The sequence below is a fragment of the Hyaena hyaena genome, unplaced genomic scaffold, assembly GCF_003009895.1.
Source record: "Hyaena hyaena isolate Hyena2069 unplaced genomic scaffold, ASM300989v1 scaffold_603, whole genome shotgun sequence".
Classification (NCBI taxonomy): domain Eukaryota; kingdom Metazoa; phylum Chordata; class Mammalia; order Carnivora; family Hyaenidae; genus Hyaena; species Hyaena hyaena.
Window position 1 is genome coordinate 633,013 of NW_024081235.1, and position 26,195 is coordinate 659,207.

General features: G+C 53.6%; 1 protein-coding gene across 1 annotated transcript; it reads right to left on the minus strand.

Moving 5' to 3' along the window:
* Positions 1 to 11,192: 11,192 nt before the first annotated feature.
* CCR6 (C-C motif chemokine receptor 6) lies at positions 11,193 to 25,865 on the minus strand. The gene is made up of 3 exons (XM_039257139.1): positions 25,784 to 25,865; positions 12,938 to 13,035; positions 11,193 to 12,860 (listed from the first exon to the last, which is right to left on the minus strand). The coding sequence occupies exons 2-3, from the start codon at positions 12,944 to 12,946 to the stop codon at positions 11,742 to 11,744; spliced, it is 1,128 nt and encodes a 375-aa protein (XP_039113070.1). The 5' UTR covers positions 12,947 to 13,035; positions 25,784 to 25,865; the 3' UTR covers positions 11,193 to 11,741.
* Positions 25,866 to 26,195: the final 330 nt, after the last annotated feature.

Consider the following 26,195-nt stretch of genomic DNA (forward strand, 5'->3'; position numbering starts at 1 on the left):
CACAGCAGGCACACAGGCTCGTCCGTGAGTCTTGCACATCTCAGCATTGTCCGAACTGGGGCAGATCCAGGAAGCACAGCCAGGAGCCCAAATTTTGACTTGAGTGGTGAATTTCTTTCCCTGGTCGGAGGGTCCTGTCTGAGTGCTCACAGTCGGCTAGTGTTGTCATGTCTTTTTCCAAAACCCAAAAATCACTGATTCCTCCAGGTGCCGGTGTCCTGCACGGAACATTCTATTCCCTGTCCTGTGACTTCCTGCCGGCCCCTTCTGGGCTCACCCCTGAGACCCGCTCTTCACAGAGTCCCCTGAGGGCACGCCACCCGCTCCCCAGCACATCCCCACAGCCCACAGGCCACCCCCTGGCGCTCACGTCTGCCGTCCCCTCTGCGCCGCCTCCCTGAAGCTTGGGCGATGCCCATGTCCAGGTGCCCCCAGCCTGGGGCACAGCCGACGCTGCGTACGCTTGTGGAATCAACGATAGCTAAGTGAACAGGTCCACCTGGTTTCAACCTTATCAGGGGATACAAAAATAATTTTTTTAATATACTTTGAAATTCTGGATCCCAAAGCAAACTTCCAATATATCTTCCAGAATCTTCCAGGAAGACGCTAATACAAATGAAAATATGATGGTTTTTCTTATTTATTGGAGAAAGATTTTCCTCTATATTTTCTTAGTCACTTCTGCCAACAACCAAGTCAACAATTTTGATTTACTTAGGGGTCAGGATAATGAACCGATCCCATATCAGCCCATGGGCGGGGTCGGGGGATGTGAGGTGCGTCAGTGACTCTCAGAAGCTTCTGGAACACCTGGGGTGCCTGGGTGGCTCAGTCGGTTGAGCGGCCGACTTAGGCTCAGGTCATGATCTCATGGTCCGTGGGTTCGAGCCCCACGTCGTAACCTGTGCTGACAGCTCAGAGCCTGGAGCCTGTTTCCGATTCTGTGTCTCCCTCTCTCTCTGCCCCTCCCTTGCTCATGCTCTGTCTCTCTCTGTCTCAAAAATAAATAAAAGTGTTTTTTAAAAAAAGTTAAAAAAGAGTTTCTGGAACACACTTGTGCTCATAGAGTGCTCACAGAGTCCCCAAACAATGTCCTCCTTGAAATGTCTCCTTTTTAAAATTGTGGTAAAATATACATCACATGAAATCTACCATCTTAACCAGTTTTAGAGCAAAGTCCATGGTGGTAAGATGTTCACACTGCGTGCCACCTCTCGCACCGTCCGTCTCCAGAACTTTCCATCTTCCCCAACTGAGCTCTGCACCTGTCAGACAGCACCGGGCTCCCCGAAAACGACAGCCAGGCCGGCGTGTGTTTGCTGTGTGGCCACCCGGTAGCCCAGCTGTTGGGAACTCGCACACCTTCTATCCTCAAGTCTCCTTCCCACCGAGGGCACCGGCCGGAGGGCAGGGGGCTGTGAATTCCGTCCCAGGGGCCTGACCCGGACGGCGGAGTCCAGGCCCTTCAGCGTCCAGCAGGGCTGCTGAGCTGCCCCAAGGGCTAGGCCCGCTGCCCCGGTGGCCGTGTGGACGCGGGCTCTGCGCCTGCCCCACCTCCACGCCGGGAGGGGGGTCCGCATCCAGCCCTCCGGCCATGTCCAGGCCAGGCCGCAGCGATGCCCCTCTCACAGAGGCCGCAGTGTCTCCCGAGGAAGCCTGTCTCCTCCCCCTCGCCCCCTCCTCGGTCAGGCAGGCTGTGTGTGGGTGTAGACTGTCTACACTCCACTCAGTGCGTGCGGTGCCCCCGTAAGACGCCACGGTCCAAGATCGTGAATGTATTGACGGGGGTCTCAGTAAGAAGTGGTTTCCGTTGCAGAACCCGTGAGGACAGCAAGGAAAGTACTATTGCCCTGTTTATATGAGCAGACTGGTGCTCCGAGGGGCTCAGGACCGTGACCCAGACTGCAAGTCACCAGTGGGCAAAGCCGCGACGCGAGCTTGGATGTCCCGGGACCAGTCAAGGGACCAGTCAGGGGATTGGCCAGGGGACCGACTAGGTGACCAGTCAGGGGACCGGCCAGGGGACCAGGGGACCAGCCAGGGGACCAGAGGACCAGCCAGAGGACCAGCCAGGGGACCAGGGGACCAGCCAGGGATCAGCCAGGGGACCAGGGGAACAGCCAGGGGACCAGGGGACCAGCCAGGGGACCAGAGGACCAGCCAGGGGACCTCCTCTCTAGTTCTCCTCCTACGGCCTCTCTTTGGGCTTTGACTGCTTACTGACATTGAGATTTTGCTCCTATCCTGTGGCGTCCCAGTAACTGGTCCTCTGAGAGAAAAGCAGCCTTGCTAACCCACCGTGGCTAGCTTGCCGATTCCAGAATGTTCCACAGCCGAGTTGCCAGCGCAGGAATGCTATACCCCCTTCTGTTCCTTTGTGAGCAGACATCAGTCCCCGAGAAGCTGCATGTCCACCCTCCCCCAGTGTCACCGTGCAGACAGAGAGACGGACAGAACAGAGATGCACAGACGCCACAGACACTGACGGAGAGATCAAGAATGACACAAAGGCGGAGCTGGGGAAGGGGAGCTGCCTGTGTCCTGGGCCAGTGTCACCTGTCTCCCCTGCCTGTGTCCTGGGCCTGAGTGTGTCACCTGTCACCCCCAGATGTTGTCAACAGGCCTTGTGTATGTCCCGTGGAAACTTCTGGAAACGTTCTGCAGTGAAAGCCCTTCATAAAGGCTTCTGAGAGGCCAGCCGGATCCAGAAACCCAGGGGACACCTGGCAACGCTCTGGGGATGAGCTGTAGCAGGTAGAGGGCGGGAGGCAGGCCCTGGATTTCGGCGGGACTAGAAGCCAGACGCTCCAGCCGAAGCCCAGCTCCTCCCCTCACGGCTTGTCACCTGGCACCCAGGGCCAGGCCACGCCGCTCGCCTCCGCCCCTGCAGATCGGAGGTCATCCTAATGGCACCCTGTTTCCTTCCCCACGTGCTCAACGGCCAAGCGCCCCCTGGTCCAACCCGGCTGGAGACCCCGGGTTCCACACCCCCCGGCGGTCAGCCGTCCACCTGTCCGTGAGGACTGATGGAAACAGCAGCAGCCTGTGGTCTGGGATTAAGACGATCTAGAATTAAATACTACGAAGAATATTAAATGAAAGCTTACAAATGCAGGAGATATTAATGAAAACTGCTACAGGGCTTCCCTTTTATATACTTTATTCGAAACGTATACTATAACATGGAACAATTCTTTTTTAATGTCTGATCAAGGAGAGCAGTAGGGATATTTGACCCAAAGGATATTCTTACCCACTGAATACGGCGCAGCAGGAATTGGGGGAAACGCTGGTTCATGGTCATTAGCAGGTTGGTTACCAATTTCCTTCCTTCCGTCCTTCCTTCCTTCCTTCCTTCCTTCCTTCCTTCCTTCCTTCCTTCCTTCCTTCCCACACCTCAGGGGCTCTGGCCACCTGCTGGAGAGCCCCAGGGGCTGCTTTTCCTCCTCCTGGAGAAGCGCTGTGACCGCTGGGAACAGCCAGGAATCTTCTCTCCAGTCCCCGGGCTGGGAGCACAGAACACTTTCCGCATTTTCATTCACAAAGTGGTTTGCTTAAGGGACCACTTTGAATGGAGGGAACGGAGTCGTTGCTCTGTGACATTTCTGCTGTCATCTTCCCTTTGCATCTGCAGTCAGCTGTCTGGGAGGAAAGAAAAGCGTCCCTGCTGATGTGATGGGCCTCGTCCAACCAGGTGAAGGTCTTAAGAGCCAAAAGTGCTAGGTGTGCCTACCCACTGGGGTTAGACACCCCGCCTGAGCTCGCGGCCTGTCACCTGCCTGCCCAACGGTCACATGCACCACGTCCCGTAAGGCGATCCCCGTGTCTGCGTGTGCAGCCCTCACACACTCCGTCCTGATGACCCGCATTCCCGTGGGTCAGAGCGGTGACCCCGGCGACACCCATCAGCGCGGACTTCAGCTTTGCTTTGTCCCTCTGCCCCGCCGCTGTCACCTCCAGCTCCCGCCCACGTCTCCTTCATGACCTCGGACTCTCACCCAGCTCTGCCCCTTCCTGTCCAAGCCCCTCCTGCCCTGGGGGCCCCTCGTTCCCCCAGCACACGCAGCGCCCAACCCCCACTCTCCTAACAGGCTCCCTGCCCCGGCCCGGGGACAGTCCCAAGTCTCCAAAGCTCGTCATTTGGTCTTCGTCTCGATCAAACCGGTGGTCCTTTAGTTAAAACACACCAGGGGCACATTCATTAATTAGTAATTACTTCTAAGCTTAAAAAGCGCAGGCGGAAGAGGCCATCTCGAAGCCTGAACAGTAACCTGGGAAGCAAACACAGTGCACATTCTAGAGAAAATAAACACGTTTCCGGGAAACGATCCCTCGAGGCTGCCGAGAGCCTGGCTCAGGTGGCAGCATGGGGCGCGGGCTCTGGGTTCCAGTGTGTGCCCGCCGCCCTCAGGTGGAGGAGGGTCCCAGCCTTTCATGACTCCCTGTTCTCGTTTTTACTAGAATTCTCACATGATCATTCCTCTAAGTTTGAAGACTCCAGTCGGCTATGTAATAACAAACCTGTTCGTGTAACTAAAAAGCGTGGAACACTCTCGAGATCTTATTGTTTTACCCACAACACATTACAAGCAATTAGAGCTTTTCTTTTATTCTACAACATAGTGTCTTTGATTTCAAACACCAGCATAAGACCATTTCAGAGCTAGCTGCCTAGAAAAACACACCATTTATTTCTTCTGCAAATACAAAGTGAACGGTGTGAAAATAAAGGAAAGGAACTATAAAAACGATGTAGTGAGGGGCGCCTGGGTGGCTCAGTTGGTTAGGCGTCTGACTTCAGTTAAAGTCATGATCTCGCGGTTTGTGGGTTCAAGCCCAGCGTCAGGCTCCATGCTGACAGCTCGGAGCCTGGAGCTGCTTCAAATTCTGTGTCTCCCCCTCTCTCTGCCCCTCCCCCACTTGCCCTCTGGTCTCTCTGTCTCTCAAAAATAAATAAACATTAAAACAAATTTTTTTTAATTTAAAAATGATGTGGTGAAATTCACTGGAGGCCATGGTGACTTGGCAGTCACATGACGTGAAAATCACATTTCCAATCTGACATTTAAGGGGTCTGGGGGTGGGGGGGTGATGAAAATGAACAGGGTGTTAGCAGAGAGGGGAGACAGCGCCTGTCATCCTGGGGGGGGGGAGACGGCAGGGAGACTCCCACCCAGGCCCCGGCTCCCCTCCAGGTGCCACCCACCTGCCTCCAGATCCCTGAGGGGCTGCCCTGGTAACCATGGTAACCGTCTGGTGAAGCCTCAGAAGCCGGGGCTGCCTGGCGAGTGGCTGTGCTGAGTGTCCCTGCCGCTTGTCAGATGACAGATTTCTCAGCACCCGAGGGAGGGCGCGCAGGGTGAGAGGGTCCCGGGTTGGAGGGGGGGGCGGAAGCCAGACCTGGGGCCTCTCAGGAGGCTCCACAGCAGACCTACAAACAGGGCTCTGAGTGTGCTTCTCTGTGCAATGTGTCATCCCACCCTGGGCTCAGTTTATTACTAGTCACCGCGGGAATCAGGGGGTCGGGGCGTGCCGGGTCACGGGGGGCCATGGCCGGGGCGGCGGTGGGACACAGGTTATGCGACACGGGGGACAGAAGAGTCACGTCAGTAACCACCACTGCACACACCTGTGCTGCCTTCGTGGGAGGCCTCCCTCTGCCGGCAACCCCTGGAGGGGCGTCTGTGGGGGGGGCCGGAGGAGGAGGGGGAGCCTGAGGGTGGGAGGCACCCCCCCCCCGCAGGAGGACCGCCAGGCCCAGGCGACCTGCTGCCTGCACGGGTCAGCCACGTAACGGTGACAATAAACGGCAGGTGGGCTGAACCTAGTTTCCTGTCCCCTGGGAGCACCAGGGAGAGGGCCGGCCAGTGGGAGCCGCACTGGCCCCCGGGTCACCCAGGGGTCACCTGGTGCGCGGCGTCTGCGCCACAGTGACAGGTCACCTGCAGCCGACAGGAAGTTGTTCCATGCGAGGGGCGACCAGCCGATGACACAGCCACCGAGGCCACGCACACTGCCAGCGGGGACCCCGGGGCCCCGGCTCAGACCCGCGGTGGCTGTTGCTGACCCGTCCAGACGACCGAGGCCCGGCTCCTGCCCCGGGCAGCCTCGTCGGGGGTCCTCAGAGGGGACGCCCCACCGCATCGGCCACCACTGCTCGGCCGCGGCACAGGGCTCTGCACCCGCGCCGCTCACCCGGGGGCCATGGTCCTGCTCTGCTGTCCTGATGGTGAGAGGAAACGAGCCGGGCAGACCCAGAGTTTAGAGAGATACGGAAGCGAGTGCTTCATTTTAGAGTTTATTTCTGGTGAGTAGGAGACTACGTCTCTTCCTTTAAAAAAAAATCTATTCTTTATTACTTTAGAACACCCTAAAAACTGTCCTCAAATATATACTTTAGAGGATATAGAGAGAGGGCGCCTGGGGGCTCAGTCGGTTAAGAGTCAGACTTCAGCTCAGGTCATGATCTCAAGGTTCGTGGGTTCGAGCCCCGCGTCGGGCTCTGTGCTGACAGCTCGGAGCCTGGAGATTGCTTCGGATCCTGTGCCTCCCTCTCTCTCTCTGCCCCTCCCTGCTCATGGTGTCTCTCTGTCTCTCTCAGAAATAAATAAAACATTAAAAAATAAATTTAAAAAAAGCATATATAGAGACTGTATTTTCTTTTTTTTTTTTAATGTTTATTTATTTCTAGGAGACAGAGAGAGAGACGTGAGCAGGGGAGGGTCAGAGAGAGAGGGAGTCACAGGCTGAAGCAGCTCCAGGCTCTGAGCTGTCAGCACAGAGCCCGACGTGGGGCTCGAAGCCACGAACCGTGAGTTCGTGACCTAAGCGAAAGTCGGACGCTCAACCAACTAAGCCACCCAGGCGCCCCTAGAGACTGTATTTTCTATATCATTAATAAATACACACACATTCATAAACACATATGCATATGCTATGACCAAAAACCACCTGAAAACCAAAATATAAGGACTCACGTGGAAAAAATAATAATGAGCCAATCTACTATTATGTGAACATGAAAGGCAATTTAAAAATGACTTGCAGCAACACTTCCACAGGATTCAAACTTGATAATTATGATAACGATTTTATACCAATTTCTGGAGGAAATAGTAAAAGATTCTATTCATTTTGCACATTTGGCTTTTTTCCCATAAAATAGATCTACTCGTTGCAAATAAATGTTCTCCTACCAAAAACGCAAAATCTGAAGGCATTTCGCTTATTTTTGTATCTCTCCATTCAAAAGGTGAAATCAGTGACCGAGATCTCCTTTTTTACGATTTGCCCCTTTCCCGGAGCCGGTATTTTAGTTCATAGCTTCTTCACGGCCCTGCGGGTAACTCATGTTCTAAATCAGAACGTGCCTCCCCGCGTCGTGAGAGCTTGCGCTCCGGCCCCGACTCTCAACGCGGCTTCCTCGCGGAGCCGCGGAGGGGGGGTCGCGAACTCTCCGCGGGGAGGCCCTCAGGGCCCCCACCTGTGGGCGGCGGCAGCCGCCCAACCCGACAGAGCGGTGGGTGACGACGGCGCACGGGACAGCCTGACTGCACGTTTCAGGCGGTCCCTTGTTTTCATCTCAAGCATTTGGATTTTGCAAACCACGGTGCCAGCTGCCGGGGAGACCTGCGGCCACCAGGGGGCGGCAGCGCCCCGCGGGGGAGGAGCCACGGCCCTGCAGGGGGCGGGGGCGGGGCGCGCGGAGGCCCCGCCCCCCGGCAGCTCGGCCTCCTGGACCGTCCGTTGCCGCCCCCCCCCCCCCCCCCCCGACACAGTAACGGCTGTGCGGGCCCTGGCTTTGCAGGCCTGCGGGCAGAGGCCCTGCCCCCCCCCACCTGCTTGTAACCGCATGGCTGAGGTAAGACCAAGGGGCTGGAGGGAGCGAGTCCCACACCTTTAAGGGCGCCCCGATAAAGAACAGGCACCTGCTTTCCCCTTTTGCTCTTTCCGTTGGCTGGAACGGAAGTGTGGTGGCGGGAGCTGCGGCAGCTCCTTTGCACCAAGAGGCCGGCCTGGACTTGGGGAGGCGGCGTCCCCCTGAGCATCGTGGATCGGCCACCTGGACTCCAACACAGCAGAGAAGGCAGCCGAGGGGCCGGCTGTCGCCTCCAGCTCCCTTGCGGAGGCGCCTAAGTAAAACATGACACAGATGGTCGTGTCAGCCGCCGCAGCCGCGGAGGAGCGAGCCCGGGAACGTGGAAACAGGTCACAACGGGTCACTCGGCTGCGCGCTGCGGCTCCCGGCCCCCTCCCCCTCCCCACCCCCGTGTGAACTCTCTGAGCACGAACGCCGCACGTGTCAGGTCCCGTGCGGGGCGAGGAGCGGGTGTGGACTACATCACCTGAGCTCACTGCCCTGCATGCCCCCCCCCAAGAGGGGCCGCCCACCCCTACAGAGCGGTGGGTGTGGGCGAAGGCCCCCCGCACCGCGTGGACCCGGAGGCGGGCCCCTGGAGGAGGGCGGCCCACAGGGTGACACCGGGCGGCCTGGCGCCAGGCAACTGCCCCTTCTCGCCTTCATTCCTGGGGGTGCGCAGCTGAAAACCAGAGCTGGGAGCGGGTATTTGGAGCACAGCTTATTAGGAGGAGGAAGGACCTGGAAAAGAATTCTCAAGTACTTGAAATAAACTTGGATGTGAAAAGTCGCTCTACCTTCAGAACACTAGTTGTTACCAGCTGACTTGCGTCCCCCAAATTCACATGGTGGGGTCCTCACCTTCAGTTCCTCAGATGTGACTGAATTTGGAGACGGGGCCTTTCCAGGGCTCGGGGGTGGGACCTGACCCATTGTGACCGGGTCACACACAGGGTGGCTGTCTACACTGCCAGGAGAAAGGGCACGGCCGACCCTGCCCACGCCTGGATCTCAGGCATCCAGCCTCCAGGACTGTGAAGCACTGTCTGCCACTGAAGTTCAGGGTCAGTGCTATTTTATTCCAGCACCTTCCCGAACTAACGCACCAGTACACTGTATTCCTTTAGACCAGATTCTCTGTTCCTACACCGCCTTCCTCGCCCAGTCCCTGGAATTTGCACACATTATCAGAAATATTAAAAGGATTTGAAAATATCATACTTTTCCAGCCTCATTTTAAAACTAGCCTATCTGTTTGGAAGCAAATCACAACTCAGTCTGCAAGGTGATACTTAAGCACGAGCCCTCTCGGTGGGCCGTTTGCAAGGTGATACTTCGCCGTTCAGGTCGTCACCTTTATTGAGATTCATGTGTGATAAAATCTCATTTGTCCAGATAGAATTGATGAAGATCGCCTCGGCTAACGGGAACCAAGAGGAGTCGCCTCCCCACCAGCACAGGTAGCTGTGACTATATATAAACCCACACACGTGTGTACACAATATGTGTAAGCACACATACACAATTGGCTTATTAACAACAGACCGGCACATCCTAAGGCATTGCCCCTAGGAAGAGAGTTCTTACAGGGCAGATGGGTGATTCCAGACCACAGAAGAGTAGCATTTGCAGAGGGCAGAGGGTGGGTTAATGTCAGACCCACGTATGGTGCAGCCGGAGCCTGAGATAGGAGCAGATTTGGGGAAACTGACGACAAGAAGACATCAGGACTTTCAAAGAACGATCCAGAGCCGCTTAATATGGGAGCAAAACCGTGTGGCTCTGGGTCTTCTGAGGATATCAGTACCTCTCGGCACCAAACACGTACGGGGTGTGTTCTGATGCCCAAGGCAGCGAGAAACAACGATGATATTTAATGAAATAAAGTATGTGTCATATTTTAGAAACATTTTTATTCGTTGTGGCTGAAATTTTAAACAGGCTAGAGCATAAGGAAGTAAGCCTCACTTATCTGAAAAATCACACAGAAAAGTTTATTCCACAAGATGATCTGCAGAGACCACTCGGCGCACGGGCCGTCCTGAAAGGGGCCTCTGACTAACGTCCCCTTGGCTTTGCTTTCTGGAGCAGCACGCTGACAGGTTGAAGGCTGCGGGACCTCTGACCACCACAGTCCCCCAGGTCAGAACACTGATCTGGAAGACAAATCCCACTTCCCGTTCAAAATGGCTTTATTCTGCAAAGCCGAAACTATTTGTGATCATACAGACCTTGAATCCTAAGAAATCACGTTGAATTTCTTACAAGCTTACAAGAACAAAACATTTCAAATAACACACGTATCCGGATTAAACATGTCAGTATCTTTGCAATTCACGTCAGAACCTTTCTAAGGTTCTGCATTTTTGCCATATTTGTAATTTTCCCACTTGTGTTCGTATATTTACAAAGCACATTCAAAATGTGCGATCTATGAACTTTCTACAAGGTGGAGGAGAGCTGTTAAAGTCTGATTCCATGACTGGGAGCCTCAGTCCGTTAAGCGTCTGACTCTTGGTTTCTTCGGCTCAGGTCATGATCTTGCAGTTTGTGGGATCAAGCCCTGCTGCATCAGGCTCTGTGCTGAGCATGGAGCCTGCTAAGAGTCTCTCTCTCTCTCTCTCTCTCTCTCTCTATATCTCTCTCTCTCTCTATATCTCTCTCTCACACTCAAAAAAAAAAAAAATATATATATATGATTCCATGATTAGCCTCAGACTTTAGGTAAAAACACTTTAAAGTCACGGGCAGAAGGGGAGGATCAGCTGTCGACCCCCAGCATGAGGACCTTGGTACCCACATCCCCCCCGTGTGGGCGGCTTCTGACCCACGAGGACCCAGAACAAAAGTTCTTTCTGTACCATCTCGGGGAAGCTTCCTTGCTCCTTTAAAAGTAAAATTTAAACACCTGCCACTCCCAACTGTACTATAACCCCAAGGTCACTGGGCTTTGTTTTTTTTTTTGTTTTTTTTTTGTTTTGTTTTTTTTTACAAATAGTTAATTGTCAAATTAGTTTCCACATAACACCCAGTGCTCATCCCCAAAGTGCCCTCCTCCATGCCCATCCCCCCCCCCCCCCCACACCCATCAGTCCTCAGTTTTTGTCAGCATTCAAGAGTCTCTCATGGTTTGCCTCACTCCCTTTCCCCCACCATTTCCGCCCTTCTTCTCCCCCTTGTTCCTCCATCAAGTTCCTCCTAATCCTCCTATACGTGCAAACATATGGTATTTGTCCTTCTCTGCCTGACTTATTTCGCTCAGCACAACACCCTCAAGGTCCATCCATGTTGCTACACATGGCCAGATTTCATTCTTTCTCATTGCCTGGGCTTTGTTAACAACTATTTATTAAGCCCGTCAGGGTGCTAGAAGGGTGCCGTCTGTGTGCATCTTGGTGGAACTCTGTCCGTCGAGCAGATTTGTGGAGGAGGATTATCACTTGCAGAGACCGTTTTCCCAGGGAAATAAGGCAAACACACGCTTTCCTGATGGCCGTCACCGCCTGCTCTGTTCCATCTCCGCAGGCCGCTTCTCCAGCCCGGGGAGCGGGCTTCAGCTGTGCCTGCGCGACTGCGAGCGGCTCTCACGCGACGGGCTCCGCTTGGGTTTTGCAGACCCCGCAGCCGTTGGCCGTGACGGGGAGAAATCGCGCTCCGGGGGCCGTTTCACGACTGCTCCGGAAAACGTCCACGCCTCTCAGCAGTTCGCTCTGCTTCGGGGAGCACCAGCCGCGGGAGCCCCAGGGGCTCAGGGCTGCGGGGAAGGAGAGTGGGGACGCGCCGCGCGGGGACCCCGGCAGCCCCGCGGACCTGAGGCTCCGCGGCCAGCCCTGTGGGACGACGGGGTCCCGAGTCCAAGCCCACGCGGGGCCGCGGCCGGTCACATGGTGAAGGACGAGGCGTTCTCGTTGTCCACGGTCTCACTGTTCTGCCTGGAGGTGAAGGTCTCCGAGTGCAGCCTGGAGCAGGAGAAGCCGGACGCCTTCTGCTTCCTCTGCAGGCACCACAGGTCCTTCACGATCTTCAGGAAGTAGCTGCGGAACTTCTGGCCGATGAAGGCGTACAGCACGGGGTTGAGGCAGCAGTGCAGGAAGGCCAGCACCTCGGTGACGTTCTTGCTGTAGGCCAGCAGCCGGGCGCTCTGGCAGGAGCGGTCCGTCCTGCCCAGCTGCGCGGCCGTCACCAGGAGCACCATGTTGTGCGGGATCTGGCAAGCCAGGAACACGAGCACCACGGCGATGATCACGCGGATGGCCTTGTGCCGCTTGGAGTTCTGGGCCTGCACCAGGGTTCTGACGATGAACATGTAGCAGAATATCATGAAGACCAGCGGGACAAAGAAGCCGAAGAGGAGCTGGAGCCCGAGCATCAGGAGCTTCCAGCGGACGGGGTCCGAGACGGCCTGGAAGCGCGGCTCGCACACGGCGCCGCCCTGCACGCTGTACTTCTGGCTGAACATGAACGTCCAGCTGGAGATGAGGACGGACGCCCCCCAGACCACGAGGCAGATGGCCCTGCGGTGTGCCAGCGCCCTGGACCGCAGCCGGAAGGACTTGGTGGCCTGGACGATGGCGATGTAGCGGTCCGTGCTGACGCAGGTCAGCAGCAGCATGCCGCAGTTGAAGTTGACGGCGTAGATGCCCTTCATCAGCTTGCACGTGGCGTTGCTGAAGAGCCACGTGCCGGTGGCGTGGCTGACGGCCCAGAACGGGAGCGTGAGGACAAACAGTATGTCGGCCACGGCCATGTTCAACAGGTACACGTCTGTCATAGACTTGGCTTTCTTGTAGAAAGCAAAGGTGACCACCACCAAAACGTTGCCCAGGAGGCCAAAGATGCAGATCAGGGAGTAGGCGATGGGCACGAACAGCCCAGAGAACGTCCTGACCTCCTGCAAGGAGCACAGCAAGGCATTGTCGTCAAGTACGTAGTCTGAACTGTTACCCGACCCGAAATAATCCTCATTCAGACTGAAGGCATCGCTGAAGTTCACTGGGTCCTGCAAGGTGAACAAAGGCAGAGTTAGCCGGAGCGGGGGCCCCGAGGAGCCGCGGCCCCAGCAGATGAGACACTCACCCCGCTCATGGTGCCCCTGCTCTCGGCGGAAAACGCGGCCCGGTGCGGAAGGGGCGCCCCAGGCCTCCGGCTCCCCGGCCGAGGGAACAGAAGTGCGTCTGAGGAGAAAGAAAGCAAGACACGCTGTGGTTGAGATGAATATTCGCGGGCAGCGGGAAAATCTGGTCGCCAGCATTCCGTTTCCTGAGGACGCAAGGCAGGCACGGCGTGCTGGCTTACGTGAAAATACCCATTCGGGGGGCGGCTGGGGCCTCTGTGAAGCATCAGGCTCTGGACCTCGGCCCAGGTCACGATCTCATGGTTCACGAGTTCGAGCTCCGCATCGGGCTCTGTGCTGACAGTGCAGAGCCTGCCTGGGATTCTCTGTCTCCCTCTCTCTCTGTCCCTCCTGTGCTCTCTTTCTCTCTCAAAATAAATAAATCAACTTAATTTTTTTAATTTTTTTATGAATGTTTATTCATTTTTGAGAGCGAGAGAGAGCATGAGAGAGTGCAGGGGAGAGAGCGACAGAGGATCTGTCCTGACAGCAGGGAGTCCAATGCGGGGCTCGAACTCACTAACCTTGAGATTGTGACTTGAGCTGAAGTTGGATGTTCCACCAGCTGAACCACTAAGATGCTCCCCCCCAAAATTTTTTTAAATATTCATTTAGAACAGGGGTCCACAACCTCTTTCTGTAAAGGACCAGATAGTAAATATTTCACACTCTGCAGGCCATCAGTCTCTGTCCCAACTACTCAGGTCTGTCCGGGTGGCGTGAAAGGGACCCTAGACACATGAATGGGCTTGAGCAGACTCGGTCGCCATGGGTGCCATCTGTCAATCCCCGACCTGTAGCATAAGGAAGGGCGAGACCAGCAAAACTACCGATTCTGACCTACACACACATCTTGCTGCTAAAGTCAATGTAATTACGTTCAATAAGATTCCACTGAACAAAATCTACAGAAGTGTAGGTGTGTGTAGAACACGTATAATTTACAGTCTTTGCCTGCAAATAGTGGACCACACGAGTCAGTGTTTTTCATCCTCCTGGAGACGTGAGAATCTCTGGTAGAATTTTTTAAAGTTTGAACAGGACAATCATTCTCAGGATACGCTGAGTAAGACTGGCTTGAAAGGCAGTAGGAACGTATATAACCTTCTCGGAAGCCGCGGCTGCTGCCTGCTGCACTCTAGTCTCCGGCCACCGATCTGCAGGGGCAGCCACGTCCTAATCGTCAGCAACCAGACTGCGGGAAGGAAAGTCAAGGCCAGCAGGTCAGTGCATGGGGCCTAGCTCAAGAAACTCTCCGGGAGATGAGTGAGGGTGGAGCTGGGCCTCAGAGGGAAGGACTCTGAAAACCGGCATTCGAAACACACTCAAACAGGGAAAGACAGAGAACTCTCTTATATTCATATTCATTCATTCTCTGCTATTAAGTGTGACCATCCTGGTTGATCATCTGTCCCCCCCCCCGGTCCCCACAAGCCCCTGGCCGGGCATGCTGATAATCGTGCTAAATGTGCATTCACTTCCTCCCCCGTCCTGCCCCGTCCAGTGCACCGGCAGCAAAGCTACCACGCTGTGCCACGTCGTCCTCGGTCAGCACCGATACCCGACACTCCGGGAGGACGTCCCCATAACACAGAGCTCACCCTGAAGGGTTTTCTGAGCTCACTTGTCATATAACTGCATTCTCATTTTAGTCACGCATCTGGCGGCCACAAGCCCGTTCCTCGCCTGAGCCTGGAGCTGTCACTTGGGGACTGACCTAGGGGGAGGCGAGGGTCACGTGTGCACATCTGCAGTCACCTCCAGCATCCATTCTCAGGGCCCGAGGGTGTGTAGAAGAACCGCACAGCGAGGCCCAGAAAGAATGTGACGGGAGGAGCATATCAACCAGATTGTCCGGTGAAACGTATCAGTCAAACATGGCCGCAAGATTAACGGCTCCAGCCACGAGGGATTAACAGAAACCAAATGTACCTTACCGCGTTCAACCACCAGTGAAGTGTGTTAAATGACAGTTTTCAGACACTGGGCCAAAGGAGTCACAGGATTATGGTCCCTGACGAGAAGGGAGCCGGCGGAGGGCGCCATGGCCCCGAACCCCAGGAGGCCCCGGCTCATCCAAGTGCAGAGCGTGGGGCAAGCTGGCCCGGGAGCGGCCGCCTCACAGAGGACACAGGGATCGCAGTCCTGGGAGGCCGGGGCAGCTATACTTTGCAAGACAAAACACAGGAAGGAGGGAGCCACACAGAAAATAAGGAGCGCGGCAGAGAGTTGTCCTTGAGAGGAGGCAATGCAAGTCTGATAGCAGAAAGGAGAGAGAGAAATCCTCAGAGTCCTGGGCTAGGAATCGTTCTCTCCCGAGGGAGCAGCACCTTCTAAGTCACAGAGGATCGGACAGCATCCTCAGAACAACGCCCTGTTAGGAGTGACGTCGCTCAAATAAACCGACAGTAAGCGCTGCTCTGAGCCTGCTGTAACAAGAGGAAGCCTTCGTTAGAATACTGGACTAGTATATTCTAGTATATTCCAGTAATGTAACTACATTCCAGAACAAGGACGTGCAGCACATTCCAGCCTCCAACAATGTAAGGTTCATGTCAGGCATCCGAACAAAAATCTCTAGACCACTGTAGGCTGAGTGCTTGTGTCTCCCTGAAGTTCAGATGCAGAAGCCTAACCCCAAGGTGGTGGCACTGGGAGGCGGGGCCTCCCCTCGGGAATGGGGTTAGTGTTCTCAGAAGAGACACAAGAGAGCCCCTTCCTCTCCGTCCTCTCCGCCACGGGAGGATGACAAGAACACTGAACCAAGACGGGTCCTCGGCAGGCTCCGGGTCTGCTGCCCCCGAGTCTCGGATTTCCCGCCTCCCAGATGGTAGCAATAAATGTATGCTGTTCAGGCACCGCTGTGGTAATTTGTCACAGCCACTCTAATGGACTAGAGCACGGACATTTGAAGAAACAGGAAAATATGACCCATAAGCTGCGTGAACAAACAGAACAATAACGGAGATGATAGACAAAACTGCTCTGTAGGGACTACAAATACATTCCGAATGCTCAGGAAGGTAGAGGAAAGCATAAATACAATGAGGAAAATGACAAAAGATATTAAAAACAACCCAAATAAATGTTCTGTACACAAAATATACAATATGTAAAAAAAAAAAAAAATACCCTGGTGAGAATTAGCCTACACAGATCAATTGTAATTCTCTGCTCTAGCAATATTTGGAACTGGCGATTGAAACTGGAAAAAAATATAATAACATCAAAGACATGAAACAAAGTACTTCTGACTACATCTTGAAAATCGATACAAGATTTCTATACTGAAAACTATAAAACGTTGCTAAGAGGAATTAAGATCTAAAGGAAAGGAGAGTCGTATCTGTTTCAGGATTACAAAGTCCAATATTAAGATGTCAGTTCTCTCCAAACTGATCTACAGATGCAACACAATCCAAATCAAACCTGAGGCAGGACTTCTGAAGAAACTGATAAGCTGATCCTAAAATTTATATGGAAATCCAAGGGATTTAGAAGAACCAAAGCAATTCTGAAAAAGAGGACAGAATTGTAGGATTCATACTACCTGATCGCACGACTTCCTACGAAGCTACAGGCATCGTGACGGCGTCCCGTTGGTAGAGGGGTGGATACATAAATCAACGGGATGGAACAGAGTCCAGAAATAGACCCACATGTCAATGGCCGACTGATTTTTAACTCAGGTGCTGATTGAGTCAATAGAGAAAAAACAATCTTTTCGATAAATGATATTGGAACATCTGAATGTTCGTGCATAAAAAGTTGATCCTTACTTTTACCTCATCCTACAAATGAAAAGATAGCTCAGAATGAAATACGAATTTAATGTGAGAGCCCAAACCATGAAACATCTGAGGAAAACGGAAGGGAAAATCTTTGTGCCCTTGGGAATGGTAGAGATTTCTTATCTAAATTGCAAAAGACATGAACTGTAAAACAAACAAACAAACAAACAAAAAACCACACACAGACATAAGTTTTGATAAATTGATCAGGATTTAAAGCTTCCGCTTTTTGAAAAATACTCAAGAAAATTAAAAACAGACCATAGAATGGGGGAAAGAATTGTAATCTTATATCTGATCATGGATTGTGTCCAGAATATACAAAGAACTCTTACAATTCGAAGACAAGAAGACACAACTCTAGAAACAGGTGAGAAGTTTGAGGTCAATTCACCAAAGGAAATCCATGGACAGCAACTACGCACAAGAAATTATGCTCAACGCGATAGGTGATCGGAGAAATGAAATTAAAGCCGCAGTGAGATGCCGCTGCTCACTCGGGAGCGTGGCCGACAGGACCGCAGGTGTGGGTGGGGACCCGGGGCCGTGCAGGCGCTCGCGCGGCTGGAGCGCAAGCCCCCACGGCCACGGCGAGGAAACGGCGCAGCGGTCCGTATGAAGCAACACACGCACTTACCATAGGAGCCAGCAGCTGACTCCCGCGCACTCAGCCAAAGAAAATGAAAGACTAGTGCTCGCGTGTTTACGGCAGGTTCATACTTATCAGCCCGAAACTGGAAAGAACCGAAGTTTCCATCGGCTGGTGAACAGATCAGTACATTGTACTACCTCCGCGTCATAAAACACGCCCCAGCGACAAGAAGGAACGGGCCCTTGGTACACGCTCCAGCGCGGGCGTGAGGAATCCAGACGCGTAAGACCAGATCCTACATTATTCCACTTATGTGAAGTTCTAGAAGAAGCAAAAACAACAGCGGTGAAAATCAAATCAGCGACTGTCGTGGGTCAATGATGAGAAGGCACTGGCTGAGGGGACACGGGGACCCTGCCCCGCGATGGAATGTCCCCCATCAGGCTGGTGACGTCGGCGTGCCTTGTCAAAGTGTATTGAATCGCATACTTCAAAGCAGTGACATTAACGGTATATAGACTCTACCCTGACAAAGATAATAAAATACCTGTACGCAGTTCCGTACAAATGCGCCGGTTCAGACAACAGGTGCCATAGGTCAAGGTCCTCGCCGACGGCTGAGGGGGCTGTGGCAGTTTCTCGAGGAAGGTCTTGGGAAAGAGGGGTACAGGTGAGCGGGAGGGGTTGGAGACAGAGGAGCACAGAGGCCATAGCGCGGGGGTCACAGGGCTACCGCGGGGAAGGGCAGGAAACGCTCAGAGGGAGCAGGGCTGCCTGGCGACGGAGACGATCTGGGGGGAGCCGGGGAGATGGGGCCGCGTGGGGTGTGACCCGATGACATTCGGATCCCGCTGGGAGGCTAACGAGGGAGGCAGCTGCTGCCCGGGAAAGGTCAGGCGGGATGCCCCACCTGCCGCGCCCAGTGCCCCGCTGGGCCCTCACACTGGGACGTAGAATGTTTCCCGAGTTCAAGTGTAATTCAGCTCAACAAATGGTCACGAACGATCTACTGAAGACAGGCGACACCGTGGGGACAAGAACGAGTCGCGCCAGCTCCGGCTTCAGGAGCCGCCCGGTGAGCAGACCGCTAGGACACGGCGTGACGCCAGCAGGCGTCCTGGAAGGCCCAGAAGTCCAGGTGCCTGGAGCTCCGCCGTGGGGGTGGCCCAGCAGCTGGGGGGGGGCCCGCAGGGGTGCGTTTGCACCCGCTCAGAGGAAACGCCCTGCAAATCCCGATAATGATGAGTGCGACGCTATTGTGGTTAAGCACGGATCTGTGTTCTCAATAAAAAGTATCGTCAAGTTTACGTGGATGCCCGTCACTCGCAGTGACTGGAAATGATTCAGCCTGCCCCAGGCCACCGTTTTCACCACAGAAGTCGTGCGAATGTTTTTAAGGAAACCGTGTTGCTCACAGATTGCCATCTGCACCACAGCATGAAAAGAAGGTGTTTTGCTCAAGCAAATTACCTCCAATCCTGAGCAGCAACATCTCCTCTTTGGAGAAACAAGTTCTGGATTTTCTTGTTGCACAGACTGAGGTGGCAAAGACATGGAGACGTTTTTGGGGACCTGCGTCGCCTGACAGGGGGTGACGTGCAGCCGGTGAATCGCCAAATCTGACCGTTCTTTGCTAAGCCGACGAACCCACTGCTGTGAAGCTTCCAGACACAGCAGTCATGCCCGACCTTGTGTTTAAAGCTCATCATTCTCTCTCCCTCCTGCCGTCCCCCCCCCCCTCTCTCGCACGTCCTCACTGTCACCACCATTCTCACCAGGTCTTATTTCCAAGTCATTAGCTCACATGTAAACGCACCGGGCCCAACGGGTTCTTAAAGTATAATCGGCTTACCTTTGAGATGTAAGTATGTCCTAAGTCACTGCCTCTCAGGCTGATGGGGACAAAAACACGTCTCCAAAACCAGTTGATATGAAGAGAATCAGTGGATAGACTGTTCTAAATTGTCCTTGGGAGGAAGTTTTGAGGCTCTGAGGGGGAATCGTGATGAGACGCTTAGAAATATTATTCTATTCAATCTGCTTTTGCTGTTAAGACTCTTTCCCGGTGTTCAGCCCCCTCGAGTGGTGTGTTGCGCGTTGCTTCCGAGGCGACTCGCTGTCGCCACCTGCCTGGGAGTTAGCCCCTCACGGGCTTCGCAGCCGGCCGGGCCCCTGGGGTATCTCGTGCGGCCCCTGCAGCATCGCACTGAGTGAGACTCAAGACCCAGGATGCCCTCACCCAGTGGCCGACTTCCGAGGAGTCCCAGCTGAGGACCGACGGTGTAGGAGCTCTCAAAACTCATGTGCGGAGAGAGAGAAGGTAAACGCCTCCTGTGGGGTCAGACCTCTGGTGCTGACACCCAGCATGATGCTGAAGGGCGTTAGCGAGGGTGCCGGGGGCGACCCGGGGCGTGGGGGGAGTGGGGGACGCTCGGTCCAGGTCGCCGGGCTAACACTCCACATCTGGCCGTCATGGTCACGAGCCTGCAGATCAGGTGGTGTAGACTCTGCAAATCTATGATTAAATCTGAAATTTATGGGGGTGCCTGGGCGGCTCAGTCGGTTAAGAATCCAACTCTTGATCTCGGCTCAGGGTCATGATCTTGCAGTTCCTGAGTTCGGGCCCCACATCGGACTCTGTGCTGACAACGTGGAGCCTGCTTGGGATTCTGTGTCTCCCTCTCTCTGCCTCTTTCTCTCTCTTTCAAAATAAATAAACTTTTAAAAAATCTGAAATTTATAAGTAACGAAGATGTGCAGGTATGATCTAGGTGGAAGACAGTCAGGTGGTTTACTAGTGGGGCGAAGGCCCTTACGGGCCCCCTGCTGGGCCCCGTCCTCAACCCTGTGCTGCCTGTTATTTTTATTAATGTCAGGGACAAAAATAGAGGAGGGAAGCTCATCATGTCTGAGGACGACAAGACGCCTGAAAATATAATTATGATATTGGATGACAGAATCAACGTGAGGAAACTCTGGACAGAATCAGACAATGAGTCAAATCCAATATGGCGAAATTTCGTGGAGAAAATTGATGTTGCACGTGGATTCGAATGGCCGATCACACAGATACAAAATGAAAGCGTGGCAGCAGGATAAATTTTAAGAGTTTTACATGATGTTTCACAAGAGACAATTAAATCCGTGTAGAGGGGACGGCACGAGCCACCCAGCCACCTAACGTAAGCTTCCTTTCATCCTTATCATATTCCCTCCCTCGATCACGTGGTGCTTGCACACTTACTCACGGACACGCCGCACTGACAGACGGTGGTCAGCAGAACCAGGGCCCAGCCATGTCCACGCCCTGATCCCCAGAACCTGTGCACACATGCTTTATGCAGCAAAAGGGACTCAGGATGGGAACAAGCATTAGAACCTTGGGATGGAGAGACGACCCTGGATTATCCAGGTGGGCCTGGGGTGGCTGAGCGTCCTTAAAAGGGGGCTTCCCCAGCCGAGAGGGACGAGGGAGAGAGAGGTTCAAAGCATGGAGGGACTCAGTCCGTCGTTGCTTCGAAGACCCAGCAGGTGAGGGGGCTCTGCGAGCAGGGATTGGCCCCACTGACAGCCAGCATGAAAACGGGGACCTCACCCCTGCAGCCACGAAGAGCTGGTCCTCCCGTAGAAAGTCCGAAAGGAACACAGGCCGTGCCAACACGCCCGCGTCAGCCTGTGAGACGGCATCCGACGCCCGACCTACAGAACCGTAAGGTACCAAGTGTGTGCTGGCTAAGCCGCTAGCTTCGTTCTGACAGCGATCGAAAACCAAAACGGTGCCCATTGCATGCATCCTGTGAAATGTCATTTGTCTACTTTCTTAGGCCAAATCAGTAACCCTAGAGGGTTTACAGTGAGGTAGGTGACAGTTCCACACCCACTCCGCTCTGGTCGGATTTAGAGGAATTTGGAGTAAGTGTGAGTGGGAAAATGTCCGGCTGGAATGAGCCAGAGCCACGGCCCTGAGGAGGATAAGGAACGACCGTGTATGCGAACGGAAGCCCCCTCGGCTAAAAACAAGGAAGGGTCAGGTAGGAAAGACGTCACCAGCTCTCCCGCAAGGCTGTCCCGTGACCGAGGGCCAGCCTTACCCTCCCCCCAGCAAGCAGAGGTCACACAAACACCCTGCGACCCGGCCTCAGGGAGAGTTTGCGAGGACGGCACGGGCTCCCTCGCGAGGTGGTTGTCCGTCGAGCACACGCGGTGAGTCTGTGCGGAAGATGAGGAGGTGCGAGGCGGCGGGTCCTCCGAGTCAGCGTTTCTAGCGCTAGAGCCCTTTGGAAAGGAAGGAGGCTGCAACAGGCCCCTTCCAGCGGGGGCGCCAGGGAGCGGGACCCTGGGCCAGCCGTCCTTGGAAGTATGTTAATGGCATTTGCCACAGGAGAGAATCCTGGGGGTCCCTGTCTGAACGTGCTGTTAAGCAGACGGCTCCTGTGTACCCACATTTCTGACTGCAGAGAAACCCGATTTGATGGCGCGGGAGGATGGGAACTAGGCGCCAGGGATCTTCCATTTGTACGGTGAGTGGGTACCAACTGGGGCCTTGAGAACAATGTTTTCACACACACTTTCCACCGCACCTTGTGCTAATTCGTAACCAAAGCCCATTTTTAGTGCACTGCGTCTAGTGGTTTGGGGCCCCCGGGGAAGGGATGTTTCTCTGGGCCTGGTGGTCGCCTGGGTCTTCTGAGTTGTTAGAAAAGCTCGATGCGGGTGAGAGCGTCAGGCCCTGGGGATGTGCTCCGACCGCCGGGCAGCTGGAGCTCACACCCTGCACACTACTGTCACCCACGTTCCCGTGCGGGAGCTGCTCCTTCCCCGGGGAATTCCAGCACCAGGTGACCCAGTCCCTGGAACAGAGCAGACCTCAAAAGCGAGTCCCCAGCAAGGCTCAGGGTGGAAAGAGAAAAGGAAGGGAAGAGGGAAGAGACCGCTCTGTGGTTAAATCAGTTTGGGGAATGCCACTAACCACCCCCGTCCCCTTGGGTGCTTACATCGCAGTGTGTCGTCGATGGCTCTTGGCCCTGTGTGAGCCGACACAATCTCCTGAACCTACTTCCCCCACAGATTCAGGGCCAGTGTTCTTTGGAAAACATTTTGGAAAAAGCTGGCCCAGAGGAGCTATCCATCAGTTCATTCACAGAGAGGGCTGAGCTCCGGTACATCTGCAGCTCGCAGGTAGCTCAGTTCCGCCAGGGCTGACGGTGCCTGACGCGGTGGGCGTGAGAGGGACGCCACCGAGGCACGAGTGTCACCCAGCTCAGGCATCGTGCGGCGTCCTCAGTCTCTAACCCGGAGTGTTTCCAGCCACTCAGAAACCGCACGGAACACAAACGATGCTGCCTCGAGCTAACGCCTGACCGACTCTCTTCTCAGGGAGGCCCGACTCAGAAATTAACTCTCGCTCGAAGACACGCCTGCGTGGGGCTCGCCTTCCTGGTTTAGAGGCACGTGATGATAGGTCAAATGTCACGTGACTTCCGCATTTAAACTTTGAAACCATCAAAATATATCGCCCTCTAAGTGAAAAGCCAATGTGCTAAAATCTCCAGACGGCGTGTAGACGTGTGGTTAATGATCACAGTCTCCCGTGTTAACGCGTCAAAAATTTTGTGACCGCACGTGAAAAGAAACTGTTACCTAAAGAAAGATTTAATGTTACCAGAGTAACATTTTTTAAAATAGTGTTTAAAATATTAACTTACATTTGTATCGCGATAAAGTAGCGTGGCTTCCTAGTACCGCAGGCCCGAGTCCCAGAATAACCGCTAACTGGTTGGCTTGTTCACAAATGAGGAGGACACCTGATAATCTGTCCCCTAAAAACAAAGACCACGCCCAGGAAGCCGAGGAAAGGGTGCCCGTCCACCCACCGCAGTTTAGGAGGAGCCAGGCGGCAGTCTGGCAGTCCGGCCGCCCCCAACGGGAGCCTTCGGCAGACCCCTCCCGCCGCACCTCTGCCCTGGAGCTCTGAGGGCTCTGGGAGGTCTTCGGTCGCCTGACCGGGGCGGGGGACGGGTGCCACAAGCTCTCGGCAGCAAGTGCCCAACCTGGGACCGGCTCGCTGACATGGCCTCGGGCTGGTCGGCCGTCTGTCGGGACCGGGGGTGGGTGGTGACAGCAAAAGGGAAGTAAGATCCCCTAGAGAAGGGAGGAGGTGCTGAAAAAGCAGAAGGGGGCGGCCGACAGACCAGCTTCAACTGCCCATTTGGCCAAGGGCTGACTCTGCCCGAGAATACTAAATATGGGGGAAACAGCCGTAGACTTATCAAAATGGGGGCGTCTGGTGGCTCAGTAGGTTAGGCATCCGACTTTGGTTCATGATCTCAAGGTCTGTGAGTTCAAGCCCCGCGTTGGGCTCTGTGCTGACAGCTCAGAGTCTGGAGCCTGCTTCCGATTTTGTGTCTCCCTCTCTCTGCCCCTCCCCCACTGGTGTTCTGTCTCTCTTTTAAAAAAATAATACATAGGGGCACCTGGGTGGCTCAGTCGGTTAAGCATCCAACTTCAACTCGGGTCATGATCTCACGGTTTGTGAGTTCAAGCCCTGCATCGGGCTCTGTGCTGACAGCTCAGAGCCTGGAACCTGCTTTGGATTCTATGTCTCCCTTTCTCTCTACCCCTCCCCTACTTGCGCTCTGTCTCTCTCTCTCTCAAAACTAAACATTAAAAAAATTTTTAATAAAAAATTTTTAAAAACATAAAAAAATTTTTAAAAAGATTTATCAAAATATTATCAGCAAGGATAACTTAGTATTTTAATTTAAATAAATTTTATAATGGGTTTAACAGTCTGTTAAAAAATGATATTAAAGCAGAAGGTCTTAAGTCTGTGTTTACTTTGATAAATAGCGATGGCCCGTGGGATACAGAACAAGAGCTAAATACGAATGTGTATGTGCGTGCCTGTGTGTGTGTCCTGTGTGCACATATACATATGTGCCTAAGTGTGCGAGCATAAATAGGTTCTGTGTGTGTGTTTGCATGTGTGTACATGTCATGTGTGTGCAAGCATATATGTGTTGTGTGCAGGTGTGCTTTGCACGTGTACGTGTGTGCATTCATATGTGTATTGTGCACATGTGTTGTGTGTGCCTGCATGTCTATGTTGTGTGCACACGTGTGTGTGTGTGGTGTGCATATATGCGTGTATGCCTGTGTGCATGTGCGTGAGAGCACTGTGAGGTGTACTAAAAATTAAATTATCACTGCATACTGGACACTGGGGTCACTACTCTATTTCTATTACCTCTTTTAACTTCGCAGAAACCCTTTAAGGCAGACACTCTACCCATTTTACTGATGGAAGGCTGGCGGGCTGTTCACTCTCACCATGTAGTTCACCTTGTCTCCAGAGGGTCTCACTGAAGGACCATAAATCCCCATAAAACCTTAAATCCTATAATTATTGTAAAACCTCTTCGTTGATACCAGAATCTCTCACACTGCGGTTGTAGGTATTCAATTAATGTGTGTTTTCTCAAGTCATTTGAATCGCGGGCACACAGTGTTTTATCCTATTTTAGATAAACACCAGCAGAGCTGAAACTCTAGGCTGGCTTCCTTCTGCTTTCGAATAAGTGGTTAAGAGAGTGGCCAGAAGGTTTTTTCCAATGATTTGTATATAGGTTTGAATTTTTTTTTTTTTTTTGGTTTTTTTTTTTTTTTGCTTCTTTGGAAGCTCACTTTTACATTTTCTTTTTTGGTTGCAGAAATTAAACTTTGAAGCATTGCAAGAGTAGCTTTAATCCAGGCCTCACACGGACCTCTTCACAGCTGTTTTTGCTACTGCACAGGCTGTGGAGGGAGTCCGTGGCAGACTCTCTTGAAGATCATTATGTACTCTTTCGTGGTCATGAGACACTGACTCCATAATCATTATGGCATTTGCAGCCCTTATCAGAGCTTTCTCTGTATTTCCCTGACTCTCATAAAAGTTTCCACCCCCTCGATTTCTCTTAACACCTCAGAAGCTCCTTCCCATTCAATCTCCAGCCACTCAAGATGCCCCTCTCTGTGTTTCAAGGCACAAACCACTTTCTGCATTGCTTTCAAAACATCTCCCAGCTTACTTAGTGTTAGCTCCTCAGACTCTCTGCGTGCTTAGTTAAATAAATGACTGCATCTCACTCGAGACCGCTGCCCTGTGGGTATTTAACCACATGAAGAAGCGATGCCAAAATCGTTCGACGCAGATAAAATCACTGCCTGCACGCTGAGAGGAAAGGCAAGGTCCCCGACAGCGCGGCCCGTTACTCAAACCAGAAGGCCAGCGTCTTCGCGAAAGCAAGACTAAGTTTCACCAGGCGTCAGCAGCCCCCACACCAGTGTCCCCAGGAGCAGAGCAGCTCCGCGCCGGACACTCCGCAGGCGAGGGTATCAAAGCCAAAGATGCTTTTCAAAGCAGTGAAGGGCTTGGCCGTGCTCACCTGAGAAAGGCCGCAATCCGACGGGAATGGTCCTGTCCCGCGCCCCCGATGCTTCGCGTCCCTCTGTGATGCTCTTAGCAAGACGCGGTTTCTGACAGTCATTAAGAAAAAAGCAGTGAGAGACCAGAAGGGGCCAAAAGCAAGTGGCTGAAGTACCAGCACTTCCTACTTAAAAGTCACGCCTATTTACCCAAATGCAGAAGGTTAACCATGTATGTCCCGTAGGTTGGAGAATAATCATATGACTCAGGCAAGCAGAGTCACGCCGGCGGCAGAGCCGGATGGAGGAGAGAGGCCGGGCGGTGCTCCTTGGGGTGGCTGTGAGCTGCTTTGCCACGTGTGGCCACCAGTGGCTTGCACCCAAACCTGCCCCCACCTGCCTATTTATTCCACGTGAGCAAGAGCACTGCCA